The 25,981-nt window shown below is 40.6% G+C and overlaps 1 protein-coding gene and 1 long non-coding RNA gene across 4 annotated transcripts in view; one reads left to right on the forward strand and one right to left on the reverse strand.

The window, feature by feature from the left end:
• Positions 1-25,981, reverse strand: part of fam13a (family with sequence similarity 13 member A) — a 63,823-nt gene that overhangs the window by 9,562 nt on the left and 28,280 nt on the right. For all 3 annotated transcript variants that reach the window (XM_017406543.3, XM_017406551.3, XM_025004217.2), the window contains 6 exons: positions 19,816-19,857; positions 19,415-19,603; positions 17,301-17,508; positions 12,946-13,004; positions 12,599-12,641; positions 142-298 (listed from right to left, as the gene is read on the reverse strand). In XM_017406543.3, the coding sequence (XP_017262032.1) occupies positions 142-298; positions 12,599-12,641; positions 12,946-13,004; positions 17,301-17,508; positions 19,415-19,603; positions 19,816-19,857 (698 nt within the window). The remainder of the gene's footprint in view (positions 1-141; positions 299-12,598; positions 12,642-12,945; positions 13,005-17,300; positions 17,509-19,414; positions 19,604-19,815; positions 19,858-25,981) is intronic.
• Positions 17,492-18,450, forward strand: LOC119616927. The gene is made up of 2 exons (XR_005233018.1): positions 17,492-17,633; positions 17,755-18,450. It is a non-coding gene; the product is annotated as an uncharacterized LOC119616927 (long non-coding RNA).

The raw sequence follows: 25,981 nt of genomic DNA on the forward strand, positions 1-25,981 counted from the left end.
CCCAGACGTGTAAACAACAAACACGTTCCTCCCTCAGCCATAAAACTCGTTAGTTGTTGCAGGAGAGCAAAGCCTGCACGCGCTTATTTTAGCAAAAATAAACCGCCTACGAGGTAAATAAAAGGGGCTCGGAAGCCTCACCTCCCCAGTTGCCGCCGTCGTCGGTCAGCGCCGTCAGGTCCAGCCGGGGGACGTCCTCGCAGTCCGGCTCGGAGGCGCGCACCTCCCCGCCCCCGCCGCCGATCCTCCCCGCCGGGTCACAGGCCACGGGCGACTCCTGGATCTTCATCCTGAGCGTCTGCACGACCATGAGAGTGGGACAGGAGCAGAACAGCGTCCTCAGTAAACAACAGCCAGTCTGTGTGAGAACACACTCTTTTAAGTTCGGCCGCACACACACACACACACGCGCGCGCTTGACGCTCCCGCCCCGCCCACGTGTGGGGGAGGAGCGTAAGGGGGCGGCAGCGGGGTGGATCCCCGCTCCTGATTGGCCGCCCGGTTCTGACCCGAACAGCCGCCCATCTTCGGTGGGTGGGGCCTCGCCCCGCCTCTTCACCCGGAGGAATCCCTCACCCGCCCCTCCCTTCCTGCCGTCCCATCCTCCTCCTCCTCCCCCTGCAGTAGTTTCCCTTCTGCGCATGCGCGGACTTGTTTGTTTCAGGAGCAGCAGCAGGGAGATGAAGGGTGGGGGGATGCTAACCACACACACACACAGAGGACGGCAAGAAAAACCACAGAGAATGTGATCCGGTACACGTAGGCTGACTGGATGATTTCATTTTTCTCCCCCCCCCCCTGCAGACAAACATCCGTCTCAAAGCAACAGAAAAGCCTCAATATTATTTACTTCACATTCTTTTGCCCCCTTAACCTGTTTTCAGTGTAATTGCCTGTGTTTGTTTGTCTGTTGGCAAAATATCTCATGAACCACTGGACGGATTTTTACTGAAACTCACAGAAAATAATAAGTGGACATCATCCACAGCTGCTACCTTTCGGAGTCAACCCGAGTCGAGTCGGCCGCGCCACGGTTAATCAGAATTCGCAAAACACAAAAAATGCCCAAACTCCAGACGCCGAGCTGAGGTGCGGCGTGTGGTAGTAGCTAAGACTCATCCCCAACACATACTCCGAGAGCTAACAGATCATGAGAGACCTTAGTGGTGTTCACTGTCAATCTGTCTGTCTGTTAGCAAAATATCTCCCAAACCACTGGGCGGAATTTAATGAAGCTCTCAGGAAGTGATCACTGGATGGACCTCTACAGCTGATTAACCTTCAGGGTCAACCTGACTCAAGATGACAGCCACAGCTCATCAAATCATGCCTGCAATGCAATCATTTTCAGAGGTATCCAGATAAAATTTGGCGTGGCAGCAGCTGGAAGTCACACTCCGAGCGCCAACTAGTTATTTCTGAAGATTTGACTTGCATCATCTCTGAACTTAAGATAATCTTGGTGTAAAACTCAAACAGGAAGCAGATTTGGTGGCGATGGTGGGAGCGAAAGGCAGTGGGTGATGTGGATTCCTGTAAGGAATGCTGAGGCCTTTAATTTTATCTGTGACGTCCTCAGGTCCCATCATGCTTATCAGCGATCAGAGCTGTGAAACAACCTAGTTCACTTAGTGCAAAGCCCACGGGGTCTCATTTCCTCCGTCTGGGCAAAGGACCAAACTATTTTTAGGTAGAACCAATCAGGACTCGACCGGTTTACTGGAAAGGCCGCACTCGAATCAGATTCCAGCTATTTTTCTTTCATGTAACTACATCCAAATGTGGTTGTTTTTGGCCCCGGCGTGTGAGACACGATGCTGGAGCTGGCATAATCCGTGTCAGGTGTGTACTTTTGCACCGCGGCGGAGGGGGCACGGGGCCAACAAACGGTGGGTGGGGCGGGGATATCAAGTCTCCTCAACTGCTGTACTGGAAGTAAGTGTGACGTGATGCGAATCAGGAGAGAGGAAACAAAGTGGCGCTCGAGCGCGGTCAGAACGTGCAGACTGTGACCAACTAACAGTAGGAACTTCCCCTCCCCTCCCTCCACCCCCCTCCCCACGCTGTACTTACAGTCAAGTCGAGGAACCTCCCTCCACCCCATCCACCCCCCCGCTTTTGTACGAGAACATACTGCACCCATTCTGTTCAGTCAACATTCACGATCCGACTTATCGCAAATCAGCAGATGTACACAAGCATGAATGTGCATAACACTGCTCGCATTATTACAACTGGTTTACTTATATACAACCCTGAATCTGATAAAGTTGGGTCGTTGTGTAAAATGTTTATAAAAACAGAATGCAATGGTTTGCAAATTTCATAAATTCACATTTTATTCACAATAGAGAATAGTAAATATGTCAATGTTTAAACTAAGAAATTGGGTAATTTTTCTTTGAAATAATGAAATCATTTTGATTTAATAGTAGCAACACGGGCATAGTGGTTAGAGGTGTCACCTCCCAGCAAGAAAGTTGCAGGATCGCTTCCCGCCCTGGGGCCTTTCTGGGTGGAATTTGCATGTTCTCCCTGCGCTCACGTGTGTTTACTCCGGGTACTCCGGTTTCCTCCCTCAAACCAAAAACATGCATGTTAGGTTAATTGGTAACTCTTAAATTGTCCCTAGAGTGTAAATGGCTGTTTGTCTATATGTGTCCCTGCGATGGACTTGCGACCTGTCCAGGGTGTCCCCCGCCTCTCGCACAGTGACGGCTGGGGATAGGCACCAGCTCCCCGCGACCCGGAATGAAGAAGCGGGTGAAGAAATTGGATGAATGGGTAGCAACACGTCTCAAAAAAGTTGTTATAGGAACATAGTTCCTGCTGTGAAACATCTCCTTTAACATTGGTCTGTAAACTTATAGGAGCTGCAGGTTTTGGAGGGATTGTTGTCCCATTCTGGTCTGATGGAGGACTGATGGAGCTGTTCAACACTCCTGGGTCTTTGCTGGATTTTTTTGTTTCGTGATGCAACAAATGTTATCAGTACGTGACAGATCTGGACTGCAGGCAGCTCAGTTCAGCACCCGGACTCTTCTACTATGAAGCCATGCTGTTGTAATGGATGCAGTCTGTGGTATCGCATTGTCTTGCTTAAATATGCAAGGCCTTCCCTGAAAAAAAAAAAAACTGTATGGGAGCATATGTTGTTCTAAAACCTGTATTTACGTTTGCTTGAGTTGTGTTGCTGCAATAAAATTCCAAATTACCTTATATTTCCTAAAAATTGTAGAATTTCTTAGTTTAAACATCCACTGAAATTGACTTTTATGAGATTAACAAATCACTGCATTCTGTTTTTTTTTTTACATTTTACACAACAACCCTACTTTTTTCAGAACTGGGGTCATAGATGTTAAAACACTTTTCTTTCTGTAGTCACACGCCCGCGTGGCGGCAGCTCTTCCTGAGGGAAGCAGTGCTTCCGACAAAACGACACTTAGAATCCCAACAAAGTGTCTGAGGGTGTTCACTCCTCAGCACCAGTCTGATGGGATCTGAGGAAAGCAAGGTCAATCCACAGAGACCCAAAGGATCTGTCACTAACATCCACTATGGATGTTCTTTGTTCTGACTGGTCAGAACTGTTCTAGTGGTTATAATCTTAGGGCTCTTTAGCATAAAAAGGAATTTTAACAGCTGGGAGTAACCAGTTCCTGCATCATTTAGATATAGTGCAACATCAAACCTGCAAAGAAGTAACAATAGCTCTATTATAAAAGAAAGAATTACTAAATCCCCCACTGTCATGTGTTTTCTAACACATCTAAAAGTTTGCAGAATGTCCTTCCTTACATGCTTTGAGTTCCAGAAAAGACCGGACCTTTCTGTGTGACTCCTAATTGACCTTAGGTGTGAGTGTGTGCACATACAGCTATTTGTTTTGGGATTATTTGGCAATCTGTCTGGGGTGAGCGTCGGCCTTTTCACCCTGTCAAAACTGAAACAGGCTCCTACAGAAGCTGAGTGCGTGCATTTGTGCAGCTCGTAGTTGTTGAAAAGAATAAAACGAGACAAACTGGATCCTGTCGCTACAGGAACACAGGAGGGGAAAGTGAACGACGTCTCTGCATCTCTGCTGTTTTCTCACAGGAAATCAATACCGATTAGCTTTCCTCTTTCCTTTCGTCTTTTCTGTCAGCCATCAGTGCCCACATTATTAGGTTATGACCTGCTCTTGATTACCTATTAGCATTGTTCTTTGTACCAAACCAAACCACGAGTTTGCATGTTGGACACGAATGATGCACAAAATCCAAAAACTCTACTTTGTAGTACGGTTATTAACAATAATATCTTACCTGTAGTAGATAGCTGAATGTTTTCTGAACATGAGCGTTCCTTTTTAGGACTTGTATTTCCATTTTATTTCATAAATGAATAGTGTGAAGCAGCATAAACTCATTGGTTACAGGACTAAAAACAGGTAAACATAATGACTAAGATGTACAAATAAATAAAGGAAAACTAATGATTATATTCTTTAATGCTTAATTTTCCTTCATAATTCTCTTACAGCTGACATTTATACATGCCTCAGCAGGAAAAGGCTCAGATGTTCCCGACATATTGACTTTGTTTATCATCCATCACTTGAGTCTTTAGTGAAAAAAAAAAACGTAGTAAATTTAAATCAACGTAGGGCTGATAAGATTAAAAAAAGATAATTAATTGGGCATTTATTTAAATATTTTGACAGCATCAAACCACAGTTTAAATCACAACTGTCACCTGATTTAATCAAGAACGAGTCATTAACTATGCACATTCACACATTCCTGAAAACTGTTTGTTCTGCACCAGTCGACTAACAAAAGGGCCGGATTAATAAAAACATTGATCCCATGAAATGTGGGAATTGTTTTTTTTAAAAATCCAGGGCACATCTGATCCCCACTCACTGATATGTTTCTGTTCAGACTTTTGAAAGGCGAAGGTGGGCCTGTCTGTGTGATTGTCTGTTAGCAAAATATCTCATGAACCACTGGACTATTCATGAACCACTATTTCCAAGAAATATTAGGCCTTTAATTTAATCAGTTTTAGACCCGTTTTATTGAAGCTCTTTTTTTTTTTACATGTTTAGAAAGCATTCATCCCATTTCCACGTTCCGAACTTCTGTAAACTTCCTGTTTTACCTCGTAAAGCCACTTCTCTTGTTCATTTCACCAAGTTTATTTTTTTTTTGTCACTCACCTGACCTAAATTCCTGACACCTGCTGTTCACAACCCAGAACATTAAGTTCTCGCCCTCCTTTGTTCATTTCCTGTTCCTTGATGTTTGTACTGTTTTTTGTGGTCGACCTGCTTTGCATTTTGTTTTACCTTCGCCAGTCATCCTGATTCTGCAGGATCTTGGTTTTATTGTTAATGAAGATTTCAGTTTCACTTCTGTGTTTCACTTCTCCTCCTTTAGGCAACAACTGCAGTGTATTTTTTATTTTTTATTTTTTTCAGGCTCCTTGTCTTACCAACACAGCAGCAGCGCTGCAGTTAATTCAGCGCTGCAATCACTTTTGCAACACTGGACCTTTAAATCTGAAAATTTCACTTGGTTAAAGTTCTGAGCAGCAGCTTCTTCATGGATTCACACACATTTAAACAGCTTTTATGATTCTTCAGGATCCAAAAAGTTTCTTTAGAAAACCATATTTATTTGTTGTTTTATTCCAGTTCAAATTTTAACAAAAATTAAAGACCTAGCATTCCTTGAAGAAATGCATTTCACTCGTCAGAGTTTCAGGCTAAGACCCTCCTATGTTGAGAAATTACAGATATCTAATGTGTTCTGGTCAAACCCTAAAAGTAATTTCATGCGTTGAGGATCACTATCAGCTACTAACACGTTAAATTTTATTTCAACATGAGTAAAACTGGCTATTTTACAGCCATTTTTGAGATGGCTAATGTTGACGAGCCGTGACGACCATCTTAAATTGTACTGATTTTGACGATTAATCAGTCGCACACGTAACGATTAGTTTCTGAGAGTTTCATTAAAATGTCACATGGTCCATGGGACATTCTGCTAACAGAGAGACACAGTCGACTCCAGCAGGAAATGCTGATGGAAATGCTGATCAGCTCCAACTACACCAGATTTTAGCACAATATACGAAAAGACTGACTGAATTTCAGCCATTTTTGTGTTTTTCTAAGGTCAGTTGCAGATATATATCAAATGAAAATGTTCTGAAAGTGTAAATAAAATCCAATTGATGGTTGGCACAGTTAATGGCAAAATTTTAAACAAAGATTTTGTGCAAACTGTTCAGCACTCAGAATAGTTCTAGATGTCCCTCCACTGGTTAGTGAGATATTTTGGTAACAGGCACACAAACACGGGCAAAAACATTATCACCCAGCTTTAGTTTTTCGGCAGCAAGCAATAAAACCCTCATTAAACTGATGAAAGAGCCTTTGACTAATGGCTCACTTCAACTTGACAAGTTTATCCTGTTTGCTTTAGCTGACTGCCTAATCAATCTGCCGACAAAAATTAGTAGAAACAGGGCTGCTGTAAGCTTCCTCTGGGTATGAGTGACGTAAACACGAACCTGTTCGATAGCGCTCTGAACAGAACCGCCGTGGATTTAACTCCAGCCCAGATGTTAGAGCGCACAACACCCTGCGGAGCTCAAATAGTTTACATCAACATCATACAGACACACACACACACTCCATTCCTGGGAAACATCAGCCAGCAAGTGTTCATTCGCTCAAGCCAAGGTTACATCATGAGGAGAAGGCCAGGTGGTGCAAAAAAGCAAGGCTGATATGGCAGTGTGTGTGTGTGTGTGTGTGTGTGTGTGTTTGAGTGGACGAGGGGATGTTGGATAATGATTAATCTGTAGGCTAACACACACAGAAGGTACAAACAAACAAATGGTGAAAGTTTTGTCGAGGTAGCAAAAAGACAAGCACAAACTTTAATCCCTGCTCCTATCTTTGATGGCACCGATTATTAGTTTAAGGTGATAGTTCAGATCGTCACGGTCTGTTTTCAGTGTTTATTTTTTACTGTATTAAGGTTTATTTTTCACGTGTCTTTTCTGTGGTATTTATTTTCTCTTTTTTTCCTTGTGTTTGTTCTCTGTCTCTCTGTGTTTCCTGTCATTTTTCCAGCACTTTTCCTCAATCAGCTTCTGCTCCTTAGCCCTGCCACGCCCACCCACACCTGTTTCCTGTTGTCATTAAGCCAGCTACTCATCTCATCAGCTCCCAGTCCGTCTGTACTCTGGTCTTTCCCTCACTCAGCAGTCATCCGTTGTTTAATATCTGGGTTTCTTTGTGCTCCTGGTGACTTTGTTTTCTTACTCTCATGTCAGCCATTTTGTTTTATTTATTTATGAAAGCCTCTTTCTCCCACCGAGTTCCCCACGTGGTCGGCATCTCTGGGTCCAACCTCCCTCTAAACCTGACACAGATCTTTTGAAGCGGAAAGACTATGAATAATATATATCTGACCTTTTGCAGAGGGCTTTTTGAATGATCAAAGCATGCAAATACTTTTTTTTTTAAAAAACCTTAACCTTGCCATTAGTTTTGCATTACATGATTATTTATGTAAAATTGTTCAGTTTTTTTGCAAGTACTAAAAGAAGCAAAGGTAGCCCCTTCTGTACGCTCTTGGACACTCCCAGCAAGAAGATCATAATATTTTTGCTGGAATAACGGTATAATGCAAAACTGTGGTGTCAAAATTAAGAATACTGTTCACATTTTTTTAAAGACTGGAGTTTTAAAACAGCAGCAATCTACTTATCAATCTGGTCAAACGTGAACTCTGCCTCTCAAAACTGAACTGAAGTTCAGATTTTTACAAATAGAGTTTAATCCAGTCCATCTGCGCAGTCAGTATCTTACCTGCAGTAGACGGCAGTCAAAGTGATTTCAGTTTGGAGAATTAGGGAGAAGAGCTCATGGGAGAGTCAGGCTAACAGCAGCTCAAAGGAGGGCCTGTTTAGGAGTAACTTTCTGACTTCTACAGTAAAAAAAAACTAAATATCAAAATATTATTTTTAGCCAGTGAAACTTTCATACCATTTACCTTTTGTATCAGATGGTTAATTATGTAATTTTTTATGGTTCTTTACCCGTAAGGCTGCATGTGTTGGAACATGGTCTGCATGTTTTGCAGGAAACACGTGTTGCAAAAGGAATTGTGATATCTGTACGCTGTCTACGTAACTAATATCAGCAGAAGTAATACAGTGTAAAAATCCACAACATGGTGTTTGCGGGAATGACCGATTTTATTTTTTTTCCAGCTGTAACTTGTTTTTAAAATTCTCTCTTGAATCGGCCTCTGATTAGCAATTAGCTCGACTCTCCCATGACAATTATTCTCCGATTCTTTAAAGCAGGGGTGTAATCTAATCCTGGTCCCCGAGGGCCACCATCCTGCATGTTTTACTTGTTTCCCTGCTCCAACACACCTGATTCAGTGGTTAAATGAGCTCTTCATGTTCTGCAGAAGCCTGTTAATCACTCATTGATTCAAATCAGGTGTGTTGGAGCAGAGAAACAAGTAAAACATGCAGGATGGTGGCCCTCGAGGACCAGGATTGGACACCCCTGCTCTAAAGTGAAACAGCTCTGACCTCTGTCTGCTGCAGGTGAGATATCGACCGCTTAGTAGTGCACTGTCTCTTTAAGTGCAGCCTCTGAAGGTGACTCCTAAACACACAAAGTCTGCTGAAGTTCTTTGGCACTAAAGTACAACACTTAAGGGAAGGGATCCAACATTTTGGGCCACACAAACCCATCACATCTGTAGTGATGAACCAGTTTTCACGAGCGTGCATAAACACAGGGTGCAGCTGTGCATCCAAGACTTCAGAAGGCATTTACATGTGCATTCGTTTACATCTCTTTCCTGGTGTCTAACCTCAAACATGCCCTTGTTAAACCTGATAATAAAGTGCAAAGAGACATTCTGACATGGGCTTAGGTTTATTAAACTGAAAGTCTTTATGTTTACGATATGAATCTGCTGCAGAAATATCTCAAATATTCTGTATATAAACGATACAATGAAAAAAGGTTGCGTGACTAAATTGCTGTAATCAGAAACGTCATTATGCCTTTAAAGACAGCCAAGTTGACACGTGCAGGAGAGCTGGTGAAAAGGAAAACTAAACTGTCCACTATCAGTTTTCTGGTATTGCAGGTACAACATGTTTTTGCGAGAACGTATCAGTTTACAAAGATTGACGTACTGAAATGAACGAGCCACAGCCAGATGTTTGTGTGTTTAAGGATCAGGACTGAGCGTGCAGGGCGTGTGAAACAGAGGAGATATTTGTCCCGAAATCCTTTTTTTTTTTTAGTAACGGAGCACAGTAAGATCAGTCTGACAAGACTTATTCCTGCCAAGACCAAATAATAAACAAAACACAGGATCAATATCTGGATCAACATTAAAGTTAAAATGTTCCACCTTGGATGAAAACTTCTATGCAGAGCCGACTATAACTCGGTAAGAAAACCTAACAAACGCACAAACAAACCACACACTCTATAAGTCGAAGGAAACTGGGTTAATCATGGAATCATTGACCAACCATTAGTTAGTCAACAAAATGCAAGTAAACGACGAAATGCATCACAATGATGCCTTATTTTCAACTGCTCTCAAAGACAAGAGGTGATAATGTTTTTGCCTGTGTATGTGTGTGCATGTATTTATCTGTCTGTTAGCAAAATATCTCTTGAACCACTACATGGAATGGAATGAAACTCTCAGAAAGTAATCATTCGATGTACACCTACAACCGATTAACTTTTGCACTCAACCCTATTTAAGATGGCCACCACTGCTAAGCAACCTTATCAAACACAAAAGCAGCTATACCTCTGTCAGTTTTCCAGATACTGAGCTAAAATTTGCTGTGACAGTAACTGAGAGTCATTCACAACTCTTACTCCAAGCACTATCAGATCACACAAGATATCGCAATATTGCATGAGATTGCGGACAAAGTTATTTTCAAGGTTTGACCAAAACGGCTATAACTAAGCATAGGATGATTTTAGTCTAAAAGGCAGCAGGTGACATAACTAAGGAAAAAGCAGTTGTAAAATAGGTAATTTGCCAAAGGAAACTGGCTATTCTTTGTATTTTAAAAACACAAAAAGCTGACTTTTTAAACAGTAAATCCATGATTTATGATTTTTACTTTTCCACCACAAAGCCTTTAAAGTAAAATGAATACACAATGAATAATACTTCACATTTAAGCAACATTTGCATCTCAGCTGCAGCGCATAACGTCACAATCTGGTCAGGGAGGTTTCTAATAATTAATCTAATTTTACGGGGAAGAAATAGTCCACCGTATGGCAACAAATGTTTGTCATCATCATGCTCCGCACCAGGCGTTTGTACAACCAGCTGGGAGGCTTTCTGCACCAGGGATCGGCGACATGCCGGCTCCAGATGGCAGAGCAGGGCCTCGGTGTGGGTGTGGTGGCAGAGCTGCAGCCGGACCTGCAGCTAAAAACCCATCTGCTCGGCTGAGACGACGACTCGGCACATTGGCCGAGCGAGCGCCGCTCAGCTCCGCTTGCCCGGTGTCGGTCTAGATTACAGCTGGAGACGAGCAGATGGAGAAGGTGGCTTGATTCTTTAAGCCCACACGCCCACGGACGCGCTAAAGCTCACACTGAAACGTTTTCACAATGTTTTTTTTTTTAAATCATCTGAATGAGGCACTAGTTTGCGAGAGTAGAAGTGCAGAAACACCTTTTGACAGAAAGCGAAAAGTGAAAACGAGTGTTTTGTAGCACCACAAAGGAAAGGGGTTCCTAATTGGTAAAAGCAGTTTTGTTGTGCTGTGAAAAGAAATCACCACAATCAAAACAGAAACTCGTGGTTTCAGCTGCATGTTTTGTTTTTTCTTTTTTCTAAATCATTTATTTTAAAATTACACTTCATTTGACTTCTTCTGGTTATTCTCTCTTTGTTCCAACTTCAGTCATATATTTTACATATTATTAAGCCACGCAGTTTAGTAGTCTGAACACAAACTGTCCTGAGCAAAGCTTAAGGTCCAGGTTCTGACCTGAGGTGTTTTCAAACAAACAGCCAGATTATTACCTGGATGTTTCCTGGTTAAAAGAAAATTAATTTTGTAATTAAAGGCCCAGTTTTCCTTGACGTAGTACATGCTGCCCTTGCCTTTTTAAAAAAAATTATATTGTGCCTGACTGTGCCCGAGATCTTGAGCGATCTGTAAGTGCTCAGAGGAAACGCTTGGGGGACTCTCAGCCACCACCACACCAAGTTGTAGCTCGATATCTGTACATTTGACTGAGTTATAGGCCTTTTTAGGATTTGAACTGGGCTGACTTAGTTAATCAGATTTCTGAGCATTTCATTAAACTCCAGCCAGTGGTTCATGAGATATTTTGCTAACACAAGAGAAAGGCAAATCGCCCACCCTACGGTGACAAGCAGTAAATAGCATTAATAAAATAAGGCTAAACTTCCAGCTAGTTTAAGATAATTAAAAAGCTATCTGTGGAACTATCTTGAGGTTTTTTTTAAAATAAACTGTCAATAATTAGACTGTTTTGTCAGTAATGTATCCCTCAGTGGATCACCAGGCTGCTGTACGGGTGAGATTTCTCTGTTGTCTGTTTGTTTTGCTTGTTTTTTGGAGGTGGTTTTATCCACCGTGGGCATCTTTTTTGTAAAAAATGCTCAGAGTCATTCACATCACAATAACCTCAGCTTCAAACCTAATGTTGCATGCACACCTACCCACACACAGCACTTACAGTATATTCAGCGTTGTGTAGCAAACAGCTGTTTGCCGCTGAGCGTTTGGATATTTTTTTGAGTTAAAATCTTTGCTTTGACACTGAACTTTGTGAATCTTTTTTTTTATCCTTTCCTTTTCTCATATCGGGCCAGTTAGGTTACATAAATGAGCTTATCCAGAAGTGTGTACATAAATCCACCTTAATGTCTACATAATGTTATAGTTTAGATTATTGTTTTTATTTTGTGGTTTTACGACAGCATCAGACTTGATGTCGTGTTTTCTGCTCAGCTGACTGTGTGACGTTGCTACGTGTTTATTTGCATTCAGAGCAGGTACCTGAGATCTAATCAGGACTAATTTTACTGTCAGGCATGAGCGCTGATATTTAAAGTTGTCCACTTGTGATCAGATCGGTCAGGACGGATGTTAGTGTCGGAACAAGCCGAAGTGTGTCAAAGTTCACTGGCTCCTGTCGCTGCTCGTCTTTAGCCTTCTTCACCTTTTTCTTTTAACTTCCTGTCACGCACCTTCCTCTGCACCAACCTGCAGACTGAATCCCGTGACCCTCATTCTCACCCGCTTCTAACTTATCTCATTGCACATAAACCGTACCATCAGCATTGTCCTACTCTGCTTCACATATAGTTTGACCTTTGGCATGCTTTACTGGGCTTCTTGCTTTTTGTTTACTCCCCTTTCTCGCCCGCTCGTTTCCTTCGCCCTTTGTTAAATCACAATGAGTAATATTCGGAGCATTTCAATCCTCCGTTTCCCAACCTTGACCCTCACGAGACACGAGCGCGGGAGGAAACCAACCCACCTGCGAAGCAGATCCGAGGCCGGCTTTTCTTGAAATCTCGTTCCTAGAAAACCACACAGAGGACAGAAAACATTTCAGCAAAGATTTTCCACCAAGACGAGACCTAACAGTCCAGCACAGTTTACCTACAGAAGCCCGAGGGAATCCCACACACTACATACACTCACACTTGTGTGTGTGTTTGCTGTTAGCTCTTATCAGATTAGGTGCCTGAATGTCAGAGGGGCTGAAGATAAACAGACGCGGTAGCTGTTTGGTAGCTTATCGATGCAAAACCCATCAGTCAGGTAGCAGGTGTTGTAACCTGGGTTTTTATAGGCAAAAGGTGGAGATTTAAAGGAGTTTACCTTTTGGAGAGTGGGTCCATGTGGTTTTCAGCAGGGCCTTCAGCAACACATTCTCTGAGCTGCAAAAAACCCCACAGAATTAAAGTTTTAATCAATTAGATCGGAAACGATCTTGACTTTTTCCTGCTAAAATGGAGTTAACTTTACACGTCTTCTAACAGTGGTTATTCGAAATCAAACCTCTGTGTCCATCAGCATACATCTTTAGTATTTACTCTGATCAACAAATGCATGATTAGACATGATTAGAATAGTTTTCCTTTGTTACCGAGGACTAAAACTCCTCCTTTTTCAACCAGCAGACACAAACTAAAGTAATTATTTACTGGACTTTTAGGGAGAGCTTTCTACCCAATGTCAATACCTGGGTCACTCGAGTATAATCAAGGCTTCCCCACCTTCTTTATTAATATGCGATCATATCTGGGAGTAAAAAGTCTCACAAAGCCACCACAGAGCGAGAGTACAGCGTTGTAACCTTCGTTTGCAGATCAGTATATTAAAAACAAAAAAACAACGGGAATCAGTTTGATAGTTGCAGAAGGTTTAGACTATTTAAAAAAAGGGGAAACTTAAAGAATCACCAAAATCATGGGAACAAACAGTAAGATCTTTAAGATATTTAAGATAAAAGTTGCCATATGAGTCAATAAAACCTGATTATTTCATTCATCTATGCAACTGATTTCACAAATTTTCTTAGTGTTTTTTTTTAAATTAAAAACATATCCAGCATGAATCAGCCTTTAAGCTCTATTGAATATTTGTGGTAACTCCTTTAGGTTGCCTTTTGATTTTAATTCTGGTCAAACAAAAGGAAGATTAAAAAAAAAAAATCTGAATGAACAAGTGACTGAGTGTATGTTTACGTTCTGTAAGCCTGCGGCAAAAACTGAGTTCCCCTCAGATTTTCTGATGCAATCTTGCTGTCTGATTAGCAGCAGCAGCAGCAAAAATACTCCTGAAGATCTGGCTTCTGTGGCTTTTAACCCACATAGCTCTCGGTCTGTTCTCATGACACACGCAGATCCGGTCCGACCTCGAGTTGTTGCTGTTATTGTGTGTCATCTGCGCTGTGACGTAGGAGGCCGTCAAACAGCGGGGGGAAAAAAACCCCCAAAAAACACCCGTCTGATCTGAGCGTCTTCACTGCTGTTCCTTGAGTGACGCTAAATAAATCATTGAGTCAGCGGGACCGGTACGCCCTGCTGTGCAGCTCCACATTAGTGAGCACCGCCTGTGTGCCGAGTGTGGTAATCTAAACTGGTAATTTGCAGTTCGACTGTAAGATGAAGGGTCAGGAGAGTTCGGTGCTGGGGTTACAGGTTCCAGCTTGCGTCTTCTTCCTGGCACACATTCCTCATACAGAAACGACAGTCGACAAACGCTTAGCTAAGATCCGCTGCATCTTTGTTGGCAGAAGGAGCTCATCGAGCACATTACAAGCACACCTACATAAAAGGAGCAATTCTAAACTGTTTGTCTCCTATGAATACCAACTGCAGCTTCATAACGACTGAAATGACTTCCTGCCCGCCACGCCGGCCTTGTCGAAGCAGGCATCGAAGAGACCCAAGTTTCTATAAGTGTCTGGTTTGAGTCAATTACAAAGACCTGATTTTTTCCATTTAAGTGACTCAAATTATGTTTGTTTTTCACTTTGAAAAAGGGAAACTGAAGATTTCCATTCTTGCAATATGCTTTTTTTTGTATTAGCCATGATTTTCCTCAGACACAATAAAACATTTGTATGGATTTTGGTGCTGCAGACTGTGAAGTTGAGCTTCTTTCATAAGCTTCACAATGCCAGTTAAATATTTCTGACTAAAATCCAGAGACAGGACCAGAGAGCATGGGACACTCTGCTCTCTGAGGATAAGAAAATCTGTCACATGTTGGTGAGACAGAGCGGATAAATCTTACGCAGTCTGCTTTTTGAATGATGTGGGCCCATGACATGCTTTAGATGTTTCTCTGCTCTGACACACCTGATTTGAATGACTGAGTGATTTACAGGCTTCTGCAGAACTTGAAGACCAGCTGAAGAGCAGGGAAACAACTAAAACCTGCAGGATAGTGGCCCTCCAGGACCAGGATTGGACACCAATCATGTAGGCGATAAAGCACCTTAAACTGAATCAGTTGATTGAACAGGTTTGTATCATCAGGTAACTCAATACACAAATCTTCCCTAATCCTGACCGTAGATACTAAACACATGCACAAACTAATGTGTTTAGGAAATAGGAAATAGGCTGGCTTGAATCAAACATATTTTTAGAATATATTTGCACATATTCTAAAAAGTATGCCCTTCTGGAAGAATTTCAGAAATGTAAACTGGACATCGTGTCTCACTTGTAAACAATGAAAGTGGTGCATTTTAAGCTTGTCCTTCAGTAAATCAAACAACGCAAACTGATCTTTCACACAAACAGAGATCAAACCCCTCTCCCACCAAATATGACATCAGAGCAGGGAGGTAAAAAAGGAGCGGCTAAAACAGAGGGCTCGGGTATGTTTACAGTAAAAAGCTTTTAGCAATAAATGAATAAATAACAATAATGCCATCATTTTTAAGCAGCAGTACAAATAGCAGTTGAATTTTTGGTTTTTATGTACCATAATACATTTTTTTCCCTACATTTTTTTTACCCACATTTATCATCCTGTCAGAATCTCGTATGACTAAAAAGCAGAGTTCAGATCCAAGGTAACATAACTTAAACATGACTTCAGAAATGAGACAAAATAGTCCAGAGGAATTGTGTTCTTTTGTTTTTTTTTTTGACAGAGTGATTAAAAGCCCCTCATTCAGCACGGAGAGGTAAAAGTGGGGTCAGTTTAATAAGCAGACGTTACGTGACGCGACAGATGGTTTGTTGCACAGAACCATCTGGGACGTCTTTTGAGGAAAAGGTGTTTGGAAAAGTGTTTCCAAAAAAATCTCGGCACGACGCCGCATGAGCCGCCGGTCTCTCACTGTCTGTCACAGAGGAGCGACACCCAATCAGATCAATGCAATAAATCCTTCTGCTAAAAGAAACTCAAACCGTAACCAGCGAGAAGACAAATACTAATATCTTTCTAACTAGGAAGAGTCTTTACTCCTCCTGAGATACGGTAATTAATTTTTACAGCAGCTTTCTTCTTTTTTTTTTTACAATCTATTAAAGAACTGATGTGTATTAATCTAAGTAAGATGTTATTCTGCTCTGAGCTTGACTCCACTTTATAAAAAGGATAAAAACATACTTTAAAATGTGCTTAATGATACAATATCAGGCCCCTGCTGCAGAGATGACGTGGTTATTTGTGCAGTGGTCCCGATCACTTTGTTTTTGTTTTTTTTTGCTTCGTCACACAAACTAAAAGTCTCTGAGCGAAGCTGTGCAAGACAGAGGACTGGAAAGTTTCTGAGAGGTAATTTAGTTTTGGTTATTAAACTAAAAAAACTATTTTAAAATGTCAAATGTCAACATTAAAAGGACAGTTCAGGTCTCCTGAAGTGAGGTTCTGTGCAAAGGTTATGAACAAATAATATCTTACCTGTTCTAGATGGCTCTTTGAAAAACCTCCGTTTTGGAGAAACAGAGATTTTGACCGGATTGATGGGCTAAAGGCTAATCTGAGTGGGAGTTTGAGCTAATGCTGTTTTATAAGCCACCATCAGTTTTGCATCACACAGTTTTTCCTGCAGGAATATTATAATTTCTCTCTGTATAATGCAAACATCATGCTTATCTAAGCCTTTTCAAACCTCAGAATGAACTAAGATGTAAGATTTAAAGTTCGGACAATAAACACAACAAGTAAACAAGTAAAACTAATAATCCCTTAAAAACACATTAAGCTCCTGGCTTACCCCCTGAAAAGATACTGAAGCCGAGCACTCAACCCAGCTCAGATCATTCTGATCTCAGCTCTTTAAGTGGATAAAAGCTGCAGCCAAATGAACACTCATAAACGGCCTTTTACAATTGAACTACTTCAGAGAAAAAAAATATGTAACAATTAGTCGGAGACGCTGCAGATTTTGTGGCAGAGAACCATTAGGATGCCAAACGACTTCCGCTCATCTTCCTGCTCGCCTTTCTTTAGTGGTTCTTGTTAACTGCAGCTGACAATTATTCACAATAACACCGGGAGGAGAAGATGACAGCGAGTTAAAATGAATGCTCCATTATCACAGGTGCATCAATAGAGGACATTAATAAACGTGGATGCGCTGACAGCTCTCCAGGCCGTTAAAATGAACTCAGATTTGTTGAATTTGACAGGTTTCAGAATGCACTACCCTGGGCTGTGCGGCTCAAAGATGAAAAGCGATGAGGATGAAAGTAGTTCTGACTCACTGTGTGGGCGGCCTGGCTGTCAGCGAGCGCCACCAGAGTTGGGTTGTGTTTTGATTTCCCGGGTTTGGAGGTCCGCTCAGCATGACCGCCGCTCCGTTCGCCCTGCGAGTCCGCCCGGTGGCTCGGTTCCTCCACCACACCGCCGGAGCTGCTGCCTCCGCTCGACGGGATGTTCTCCTTGTTGGTGTCCGCCCTGATGGACGCGGCTCTGTTCTCGGACGAAAAAGAAAACGCTGACGGAATTAGACATCTGCCTTCCATCTGACTCGTCCGTTTTTTTCCTGTGCTCCGTCTTTATCAGCTTGACACTGGACGAAAAGAGACAAAACCAAGGTCATCCCGATACCTTACTTATACCATCTCCAGCAGATAATGTGCTGTTTTGCATTTGTGTTAATTCTATTTACAGTCTGTTTACTATCCATGCTCTTATTGACTTTCTCTTTTTCCTCAGGACTAAGACAGTCCTCTAATCCACATGTCACCGATCTGTCAGACTACACCAGGTCTCTATCAACAAGGATTAGCTGCTTACTGGGGCGACTCCAGTTGTTATGGCTATATTTTATCTCCTGTAGACAAGCTCGCCACGCAAAACTTCACAAATGAGTCCCTTAGGCAAACACCATCTGGATATGTTACTGGAGAAGCACTAGGGTCAGGATTTATTAATAAACAAAACTACTGTGCTGTACGTTCTCCAAGTTGCTTCAGCCTGTTTTTGGACTTTCAGTCTACATCCTGTTAAAAAAAATCCCTCATATCAAGACTTTGATAAAAGATTTGAAGTTGTCTTCACCACAACTTAAGAGTTTGCACTTGGGTGAAATATTTTTTTTCTACAAATGCTGGAGCCCAGTCTGATAGCTGCTTAATGAGCCGTCCACACAAGAGAGACTTTTGTGAGTACGCTAAAAGTTGTTGTTTTTATAAATTGTTTCAGCTTGTGTCCACACCAAAACAATGTTTTAGGAGCCCCAATATTATATTTTACAATCTAGAAAGGCCTGGTGTAGTTACGGCAGCATTTTGAGTACTTTTCTGTATTTTCTTGTGGATGAAGACTTTTCTAGAACCAATGACGTGTTTTAGAAGAATAGTTTTAGAAAGACATGTACAAAGATTGTTTTGAAAAAAAAAAAAAAAAAAACTATTTTTGAGAAGACAAGGCCCAAATGAAACAGAACTTATGGTTCTGTGTCTGCTTAACTGTGTGACGTAACCTTTGTCAAAGGGTCGCGCCAAACAAACGACAACCAAAAACAACCAAACCAGAAGGAAAACTATAAGGACTCTAGTTTTAGGGAAATACTTGGTGAGGAGGTTTGCTGATGGATAATGTGTCACTCAGACACCATAAGAACAGAAAACTGAGTCAAACTCTTGTGAAAAGTCACTCAGTTTCTTTCTTCTTCCACTTTGTTTGAATAGAAACTTGGAAAACCAGCTCATTATCACCACCTACAAGGCTGTAGTGTAAACCTGTAGACCTCAAAGCCGAACTTTGTTGCAATTAATTGAAAATAATATGAATCTGAGCACATTGAGATGGCACAAATAAGCGTCAAGCCCCTTAAACACTAATTTTTTTAAGCATGAAATAACAAACTCTTCTTACAACAATACAGATTCACTTCCTTACTCCGTACACACTTATATCTTTTTTTATTTTTTATTTTGCCATGAAAGAACCAAATCTACAGTCCTTTACAGTTTAACCAATAGAAGCGATTTCCTGAGATGTTACAGCTGAAAAGTAAAAAGTAAAGTTGCAATTTAGGTAAATTAAACCAAATAATATAATGATTTTCTACAATATTATGGGTGTTACACAATTTCTCTTTTATTGTGTCAATAAAGCATACTTCTAATAAATATTCCTTTTAAAGATGCATAACTTTCTTGTATTGCATCTTAAGGAAGGAATTTTACTCAAACTTTGATTTACAACAGAAAAAACATGTTTTTTTTGTCCTTCCAAGAAAACAAAAAGAGGAAAACAGTGCAGACAATGCTGTTTTTAGCAGTTGGCTCCTGTGTCGCCACTAAAAATAAATTCCCAGTCATATTATTTTTGTGGCATTAATCGTAGGACGTTTCCTGTCACACCGTACCTGTTTCTGGGGCTTAAGCCCTCCTCCCACTGCTCTCTCTGGTGCCGACGTCTCTGCCGCGCAGTTAGCGTCACCCTGGGGCTCGAAGGACACGTGGTTAACTCGCAGGTCTCTGAGCGTTGATCTGCTGAAGGGATTACGTCAAAGAGGTGCTGCTCCACCGCTGAGCTAATGGTCTGGTCCAGAAAACTTCAGGGAGCAAGGGGGGAAATTAAGCAGATTATGAAATTTCCCGTCTTACGTTCCACACGCTTACATTAGAGACTTTACTGCTGTTATCATTTAGGACAATAAAAATCCTGCAGCAGCTCTTTATGGGAGCAAGAATGTATCCAGTAAAATATAATATATATATCAAAATGATGGTTTTATTGAATGGTAGTGTAGAAAAGCTCACATACTTCACCACATCTGGCCTGCAGCGGACTGGTGAGAGGTGGTTACTGGAAGGAAAACAAGAGGGGAGGATTAATGCTACAAAAACAAGTGGTCACAACAGGACACCGAGCAACGCTGACACCCCCCCTCCGGGGGCTCCGGGCTTAGCCCTGTGTGGTTGAAGCGTCTGCGTGCACAGGTGAGTGTCGACCTCAGCTGGGATTAGAGCCTTAAGTAGGTCCTATGAGAGAAAAGCGACTGGCCACCATGACGACGACGGAGCAACAGAGTCGAGGGTGTAAACAGGTATACTCATCAGTGATGTCATGTGTTGGTTATTGTTTCTCATTTCCTCAAAAGAAAAAAGAAATTAAACCCGGCAGCATTTAAAACAATAGTTAATATCTTACCTGTTGTAGATAGCTCTTTGGATGGCCTAAGCTTGAAGTAAAAAATGTTTAATTCTAACAAGATTGTCGCAGAGCGAAGATCAAAATGGATTGCTGCCGTTTCAAAACTTAACTCTCAAAACACTATTTTGTAATCCTTTATATCACTGTTATTTTCAAATTACACAATGATTTATATAGAAGTCTGTGGTTATTTGCACAAATCACAGAAACAGCTAGCTGTAGCACTTCCATAAGGGAAATTTTAAAATTTCTGCCAGAATATTCATATAATGTTAAACTTATGGTGGTATAAAAATAAAAAAAAAAAAGCATTTGAATGAACTGTTATTAATTTTTTTATGGATTGAAGTTGTTTAAGACAGCAGCAATCCACTCTGGTCTTGGTCCAATTAGGACCAGCTGTTAGTTCATCAAATCAAACCAGAATAAAACTCTTTTTCTCCAAACTTAGGTTGCTCAAAAAGATATCTACAACAGGTAAGATAGTAACTGTTCCCAACTATCCCATATAAGCCAACTTCAAAAGATCTAATTGATAATTTTATTAAATAAAATAAGAAGACAGAGCATGATTCTCAGCTTTTCTACTGATCATTTAGTCTAAACTTTTCTGAATAACTTTATTCAGGATAAAACATCAGCTGTAGCTGCTGAACGATAAAATCAATATCAGATACAGTTTGTTGCCCCAAAAAATGTTTTTAAGCTGCAGAGCTTCTCCTGACCTTTAATGTACTCATAAATATTTAATAAACAGTCATCATATGTTGTATCTAGTTATAACTTTAAAAAAAACTTGGATTAAACAAGCAACTATAAGAGACTCAGGAGTCAACGAGGGTTTGGTTTCTATTTATAGCCAACTTTAGTTGAAGTTCAGATTATTAACAGTCGACATCTTTTGAGAAAGACGAGGTAGAACATTTTCTAATTTTTAACATATAGCTTTATCTATGTTTTTGCATTTTAAACATAAGGTTTTAGGCTTCTGATTTTAAGCGCCATGAATCAAAATGTGAGATCTGGACAGCCTCGATGTTTTCACATATTGCTGTATTTAGCTCGGCTACCTGCAAAATGAAAATATGTTTTAAAAAAAGACATTCTTTGGAAACTTTTTGTTCTGACGTCTGCTTTTTCCTGCGGTACATCCCCTTCAGCATATTTAGATGTGGATGTAGAACCTTTCCATAAACAGACATGTTGACAGTGACAGCACAGCTTGGCAGGAAGCCACATCTGATTCAAAATGAGATTAAAAATGGAGCTTTGGTGCAATGTGAAGGTGACTCGGGTGAATCTCTGTAAAATAACTTATTCTGACATTACCAAAGCTGCGAAGCTGTGAACAAGACTGAACTGAAGCAGACAAACACTCAAAGATTTTATGACTCTTAAAGTCAAACACATTTACTGTTCAGAAATGAGAAAAACAAAGTAGACATAAAAAACAACAGTTGTTCCAGTGGAGGCAGATTACAACACAGCAGAAAAAAAACAAACAAATACTGACCACCAACCTCAAAATAGCCCTGGTTCAAAATGTAACAGGTCAAAACAACAAACCGTGGTTTAATAGGTTACTAATATTAGTTTAACCCTGGATGTTAAAGCCAACGAATGTCAGAGGCTTAAACTCATCAAGTGCAGCAGCTACTTCAAAAATTGAGTCAATCATCTGTAAAGCCTGTGACTCAGAGCGGCAGAAGTTTCTGGAGCCGTCTAGAGATTTGCAGGACTGGCACCGCGCTAAAAGCCCGCCACAGCACGATGGCGATAAGGGAGGGAACTTTATTTTTAGAATACGCTATAACACAAGATGAGTGTAAAACATTTATAGCATCCTCACTCAGATAGATGTAGCACATTTAGCTGTTTTGGCTTGTGGATGTAACAAACGCTTGTGTACTTGTGACTCACCCTCCCTGATTATGGGTTTAATGGGAACTGCTCTGACATGGTCTCTTGTGGGAAAAGGGGACCAATTAAACATGAGAAAGGACAAAACAGGCAAACACAAATGTTCCTTTTATCGTTTTATGCCATTAGGATTTACGTTAGAACTTGATCTGACCGGTCAAATTCTTGCCAACTATTTTTTTTTTTGCTCCAACCAAACAAAACATTTGGACCCTTTTAGTGTAATTGTCCTTTTTCAATCTCAGAAACATTGCGTAACCTCAGGCCTAGCATTCCTTGAAGGAACGAATACCGCCTGTCGCCCTTCGTGCCAGGGTTTTAAACGAAGATCATGTTATGCTGAGGAAGGTCAGAGTCGTAGCTGTTATGATCAAACCTTGGTTTGTTAGTTCTCAGAGGGTGCGTTGAGGATGACTCTCAGCTAGTACCACGCCCGATTTTAGCCCCATATCTGTAAAATCGACAGAGTTAAAGTCACATTTGTGTTGGCTAAGGTTGATTAGCTGTGGCGGGCTTCGTGAATTGGGTTCACTCCAAATGTTAATCAGCTGTGGATGCACATCCAGTGATTACTTTCTGAGAGTTTCATTAAAATTTGTCCAGTGGTTCACGAGATGGTTTAATTACAGACAAACACACACACAGGCAAAAACATTATCGCCCTTTTGCTTTTGGTGGTGGGTGATAAAAAAGTAGATCTTTAGGTAAACATTAACGACAATAAAGGTGAAAGTCCTACAAAGAACTTCTTTATATCATGAGCTGTGCTCTGTAATTTGTCTTCATTGCATCCGATCATGCTGCATTTAAGCTGCTGATGAAATAAACAGCTTAGAGTCAACGTCTGTAAATGTCATCAGAATTATTTGTACTTAAATATCTCCTGCTAGCCCTCACGGTGTCAGATAGTCGTCGGCTGGAAGCCGGACCAGAGACGAGCGGCAGATCTGTAAAGCATCTGGTTTCACAGGCCGGCGATAGCGTTGTTCTACTGACTTAGTTTTAACTAGAGATGCGACAGCGTGAAACAACTCTGCATGGGAGGGGATTGTTGCCCGGCTTGTAACAAGACACAGGTTGACCTCTGACCTACAAGCAAAAGAGGCCCATGATGTGAGGGATGAGTCACCGCAGCGGAAACACGACAAGAATCCCAACGCCAGAAGAGAAACAACTAAGTCATCTGTTTTTTTTTGTAAACAGTTTCTAAAAATAAGAAACAAAGCATAAGGTCCCGTTTAATACGTGACCAGCATCAGAGCTGACTTTGTACCAGAATAATATCACAATTTCACTCTCTGGTAAAGCTTTAAATGAGAAACAAACGTTATGAAATCACAGTTTGAGTCATTTACGGTTTTGTTTTTTTAGTTATTATGTAACAAAAATGCTTAATATGAAATAAAACCTGCTATTGTCCGTTTTACTTGGTTAGGACTTGTTGAAGTGGTAACAAATGATTCAATTAATAAAATAACTGCTTTACATGTTCTAAAAATATATGTAAATGTTTACAAGTAGTCATTTTTTGATGGTATATAAGAGTCCTGAAGTAGTATTATCTTATTTTCTCCACTGTTATAGACCTAAAAACACTTTCTGTTTAAACAAAAATAATTTTTGGTGTTTAAAAACAGACACTGGTAATAAGGGGCCATTGTGTTTGTATCTTAATGGCTTATGTTAAAAAAATATAAATAAGCAAAAATATAAATAAGTCATTTTGGTGCCTATTTGTCTATAAAGTGCAGAGTTATTTAGCTTCCTGGCTGAAGTCAACTATCAACCAATCAGCATCTGACCTACAAATACTGTAAGTTATTTTAAGTTATAGTACTTTAAGTTACTGTAAGTTAACTTTGAGTAAATTGAAGCCAATTTAGCTTCATAAGAAGACTAAAATCCTTTTGTTTTGCTCTCTATTTTTATTTTAGGTCCAAAGTTATACTTTTACCGAAGGTTGTGAGTTATAGTTTTTCTTGATCAGTTGAAAACAAACTTATCAAGTTTTTATATTTAAAATATTTTATTTCACTCCAATCCCCTCCGGGCTGAAGCATCCATTTTACCTTACTGATGTGAGGTACTGATTATATTAATTCCTTTCATCTCATTTCTTGGGGGTAGAGAAATAAAACAACTTTATTAAATGATGAACAATTCATATATGAAGTTAGACTTCGTTGACGGCACAAAAAACATCACAATGTTTGAATTTACATTGAATGGATCTGAATGGCCATTGACCCCCCCTGTTTGTTTATCTCCAGTTTATTTGTATCTGTGATATTTGCTGATGCGTTAATCCAGGCCTGAAACATAACAACACGTCTGGCATTTTAATTTTTGTGCCCGAGCTATTTCTGTGCCGCTGCTTTTCCGTGAAAAAAGCCAGCAACGCAAGTCTCTGTTTGATGAAAGCTTAACGACTGACTAATTTAATTGTTTCACCTCAGACCGTCTAACTACCTAGACGGCTTTGCAAACAAAAGTAATGACATGTTAACGCCTGTGTTGTTGTTTTTAAGTCATAAAAAACTGTGGTGGAAACAGCCCTTCAAAGTTTCCACAGCAAAAAGCTTACAGTAGTTAAATCCCCGCCACTGTGTACCTAAGAACGTCCGCTCAGGTAATCCAGTATTACACCACAGGCAGATATTAACCCAAACCTACACAGCCTTTAGTCAAAGCACACAAACAGTTGAAAAAAAAAATGTTGATCTATGATCTACCTTGACAGGGCCAAGGTTAAGCCCTCACGAGTTTGTGTATGCGCAGGAATGCGAGCAGATTCCATCAGAAAGAAAGTTTACACAACTGTGAGGCCGAACAGACCACGGAGCGGATGACTGCGAGCAAAGAAAGTGACCGCTAACTGCTTCTATTATTAGTTACCAATAAATATTTGGTTACTGCTTGATCTAAAACGCAAAAACATTAAAGTATTACTAACATCTGAAACAGACATTTTCAAGTAGCTTATTTTAAATTTTTTTTAGCTTTTTTATTTTTTAGCTTGAAGAAGAGAATTTCTGTATGACTTTATCCATCTCTCACGTGGTTGTGGAGGAATTTGGCCCCACTTCTCTTTATAATGTTGCTTCAGTTCATTTTAGTTTGCAGACATTTGTTTCTGCTCAGCTCTCTTAAGGTCCCACCACAGCCTTTCCATGAAGTCTGGACTTTGACTGGACCGCTGCAACACCTCGATTCTTCTTTCTTTCAGCCGCTCTGTTTTAGATTTGCTGCTGTGTTTTTAATCACTGACCAGTTTGACCCAGTTTCAGCTGTGAAGGAGATGGTCTCAGGTCTTGTGGCTGCAAAACAAGCCCGAATCAACACTCCTCTACCACCGTGCCTGACAGTTGAGGTGGTGGAGGTTGTGCTGATATGCTGTTTGTTTTTTTGCCTAACGTGGGGCTGTTCATTATAGGTAAAAACCTCTGCTTTGGTTTTATCTGCCCAAAGAATGTTGTTCTAGATGTCTTGCTGTTTTATTCAGATGCTAATTTGCAAACCTGATTTGCTCTTCCATATTATTATAGAGTAAAGAGGCTTTCTCCTGGCAGCCCTTCCAAAGAAACCATATAATCAATGAATTTTTGTTTTTTACAGACTTTCAATTTTGGGTTCATTTTTGTTTAATAACCCATATATTCAAAAAAAGTTAAAAAACAAAAACAACTGGACTTCTATTCTGTAGCTAAAGACGTTTCGCTTCTCATCCGAGGAGCTTTCTCAATTCAGAAATAGAGAGTGTGGAGTTGAGCTTTTAAAGCTGAGATGTGATGTAAGCTGGATTGCTTGCAAATTGTTCTCACTCTCCTAACAATGGAGGCTCGTTAGAATCCTTGTC

Source organism: Kryptolebias marmoratus, linkage group LG3 (assembly GCF_001649575.2).
Source record: "Kryptolebias marmoratus isolate JLee-2015 linkage group LG3, ASM164957v2, whole genome shotgun sequence".
Classification (NCBI taxonomy): domain Eukaryota; kingdom Metazoa; phylum Chordata; class Actinopteri; order Cyprinodontiformes; family Rivulidae; genus Kryptolebias; species Kryptolebias marmoratus.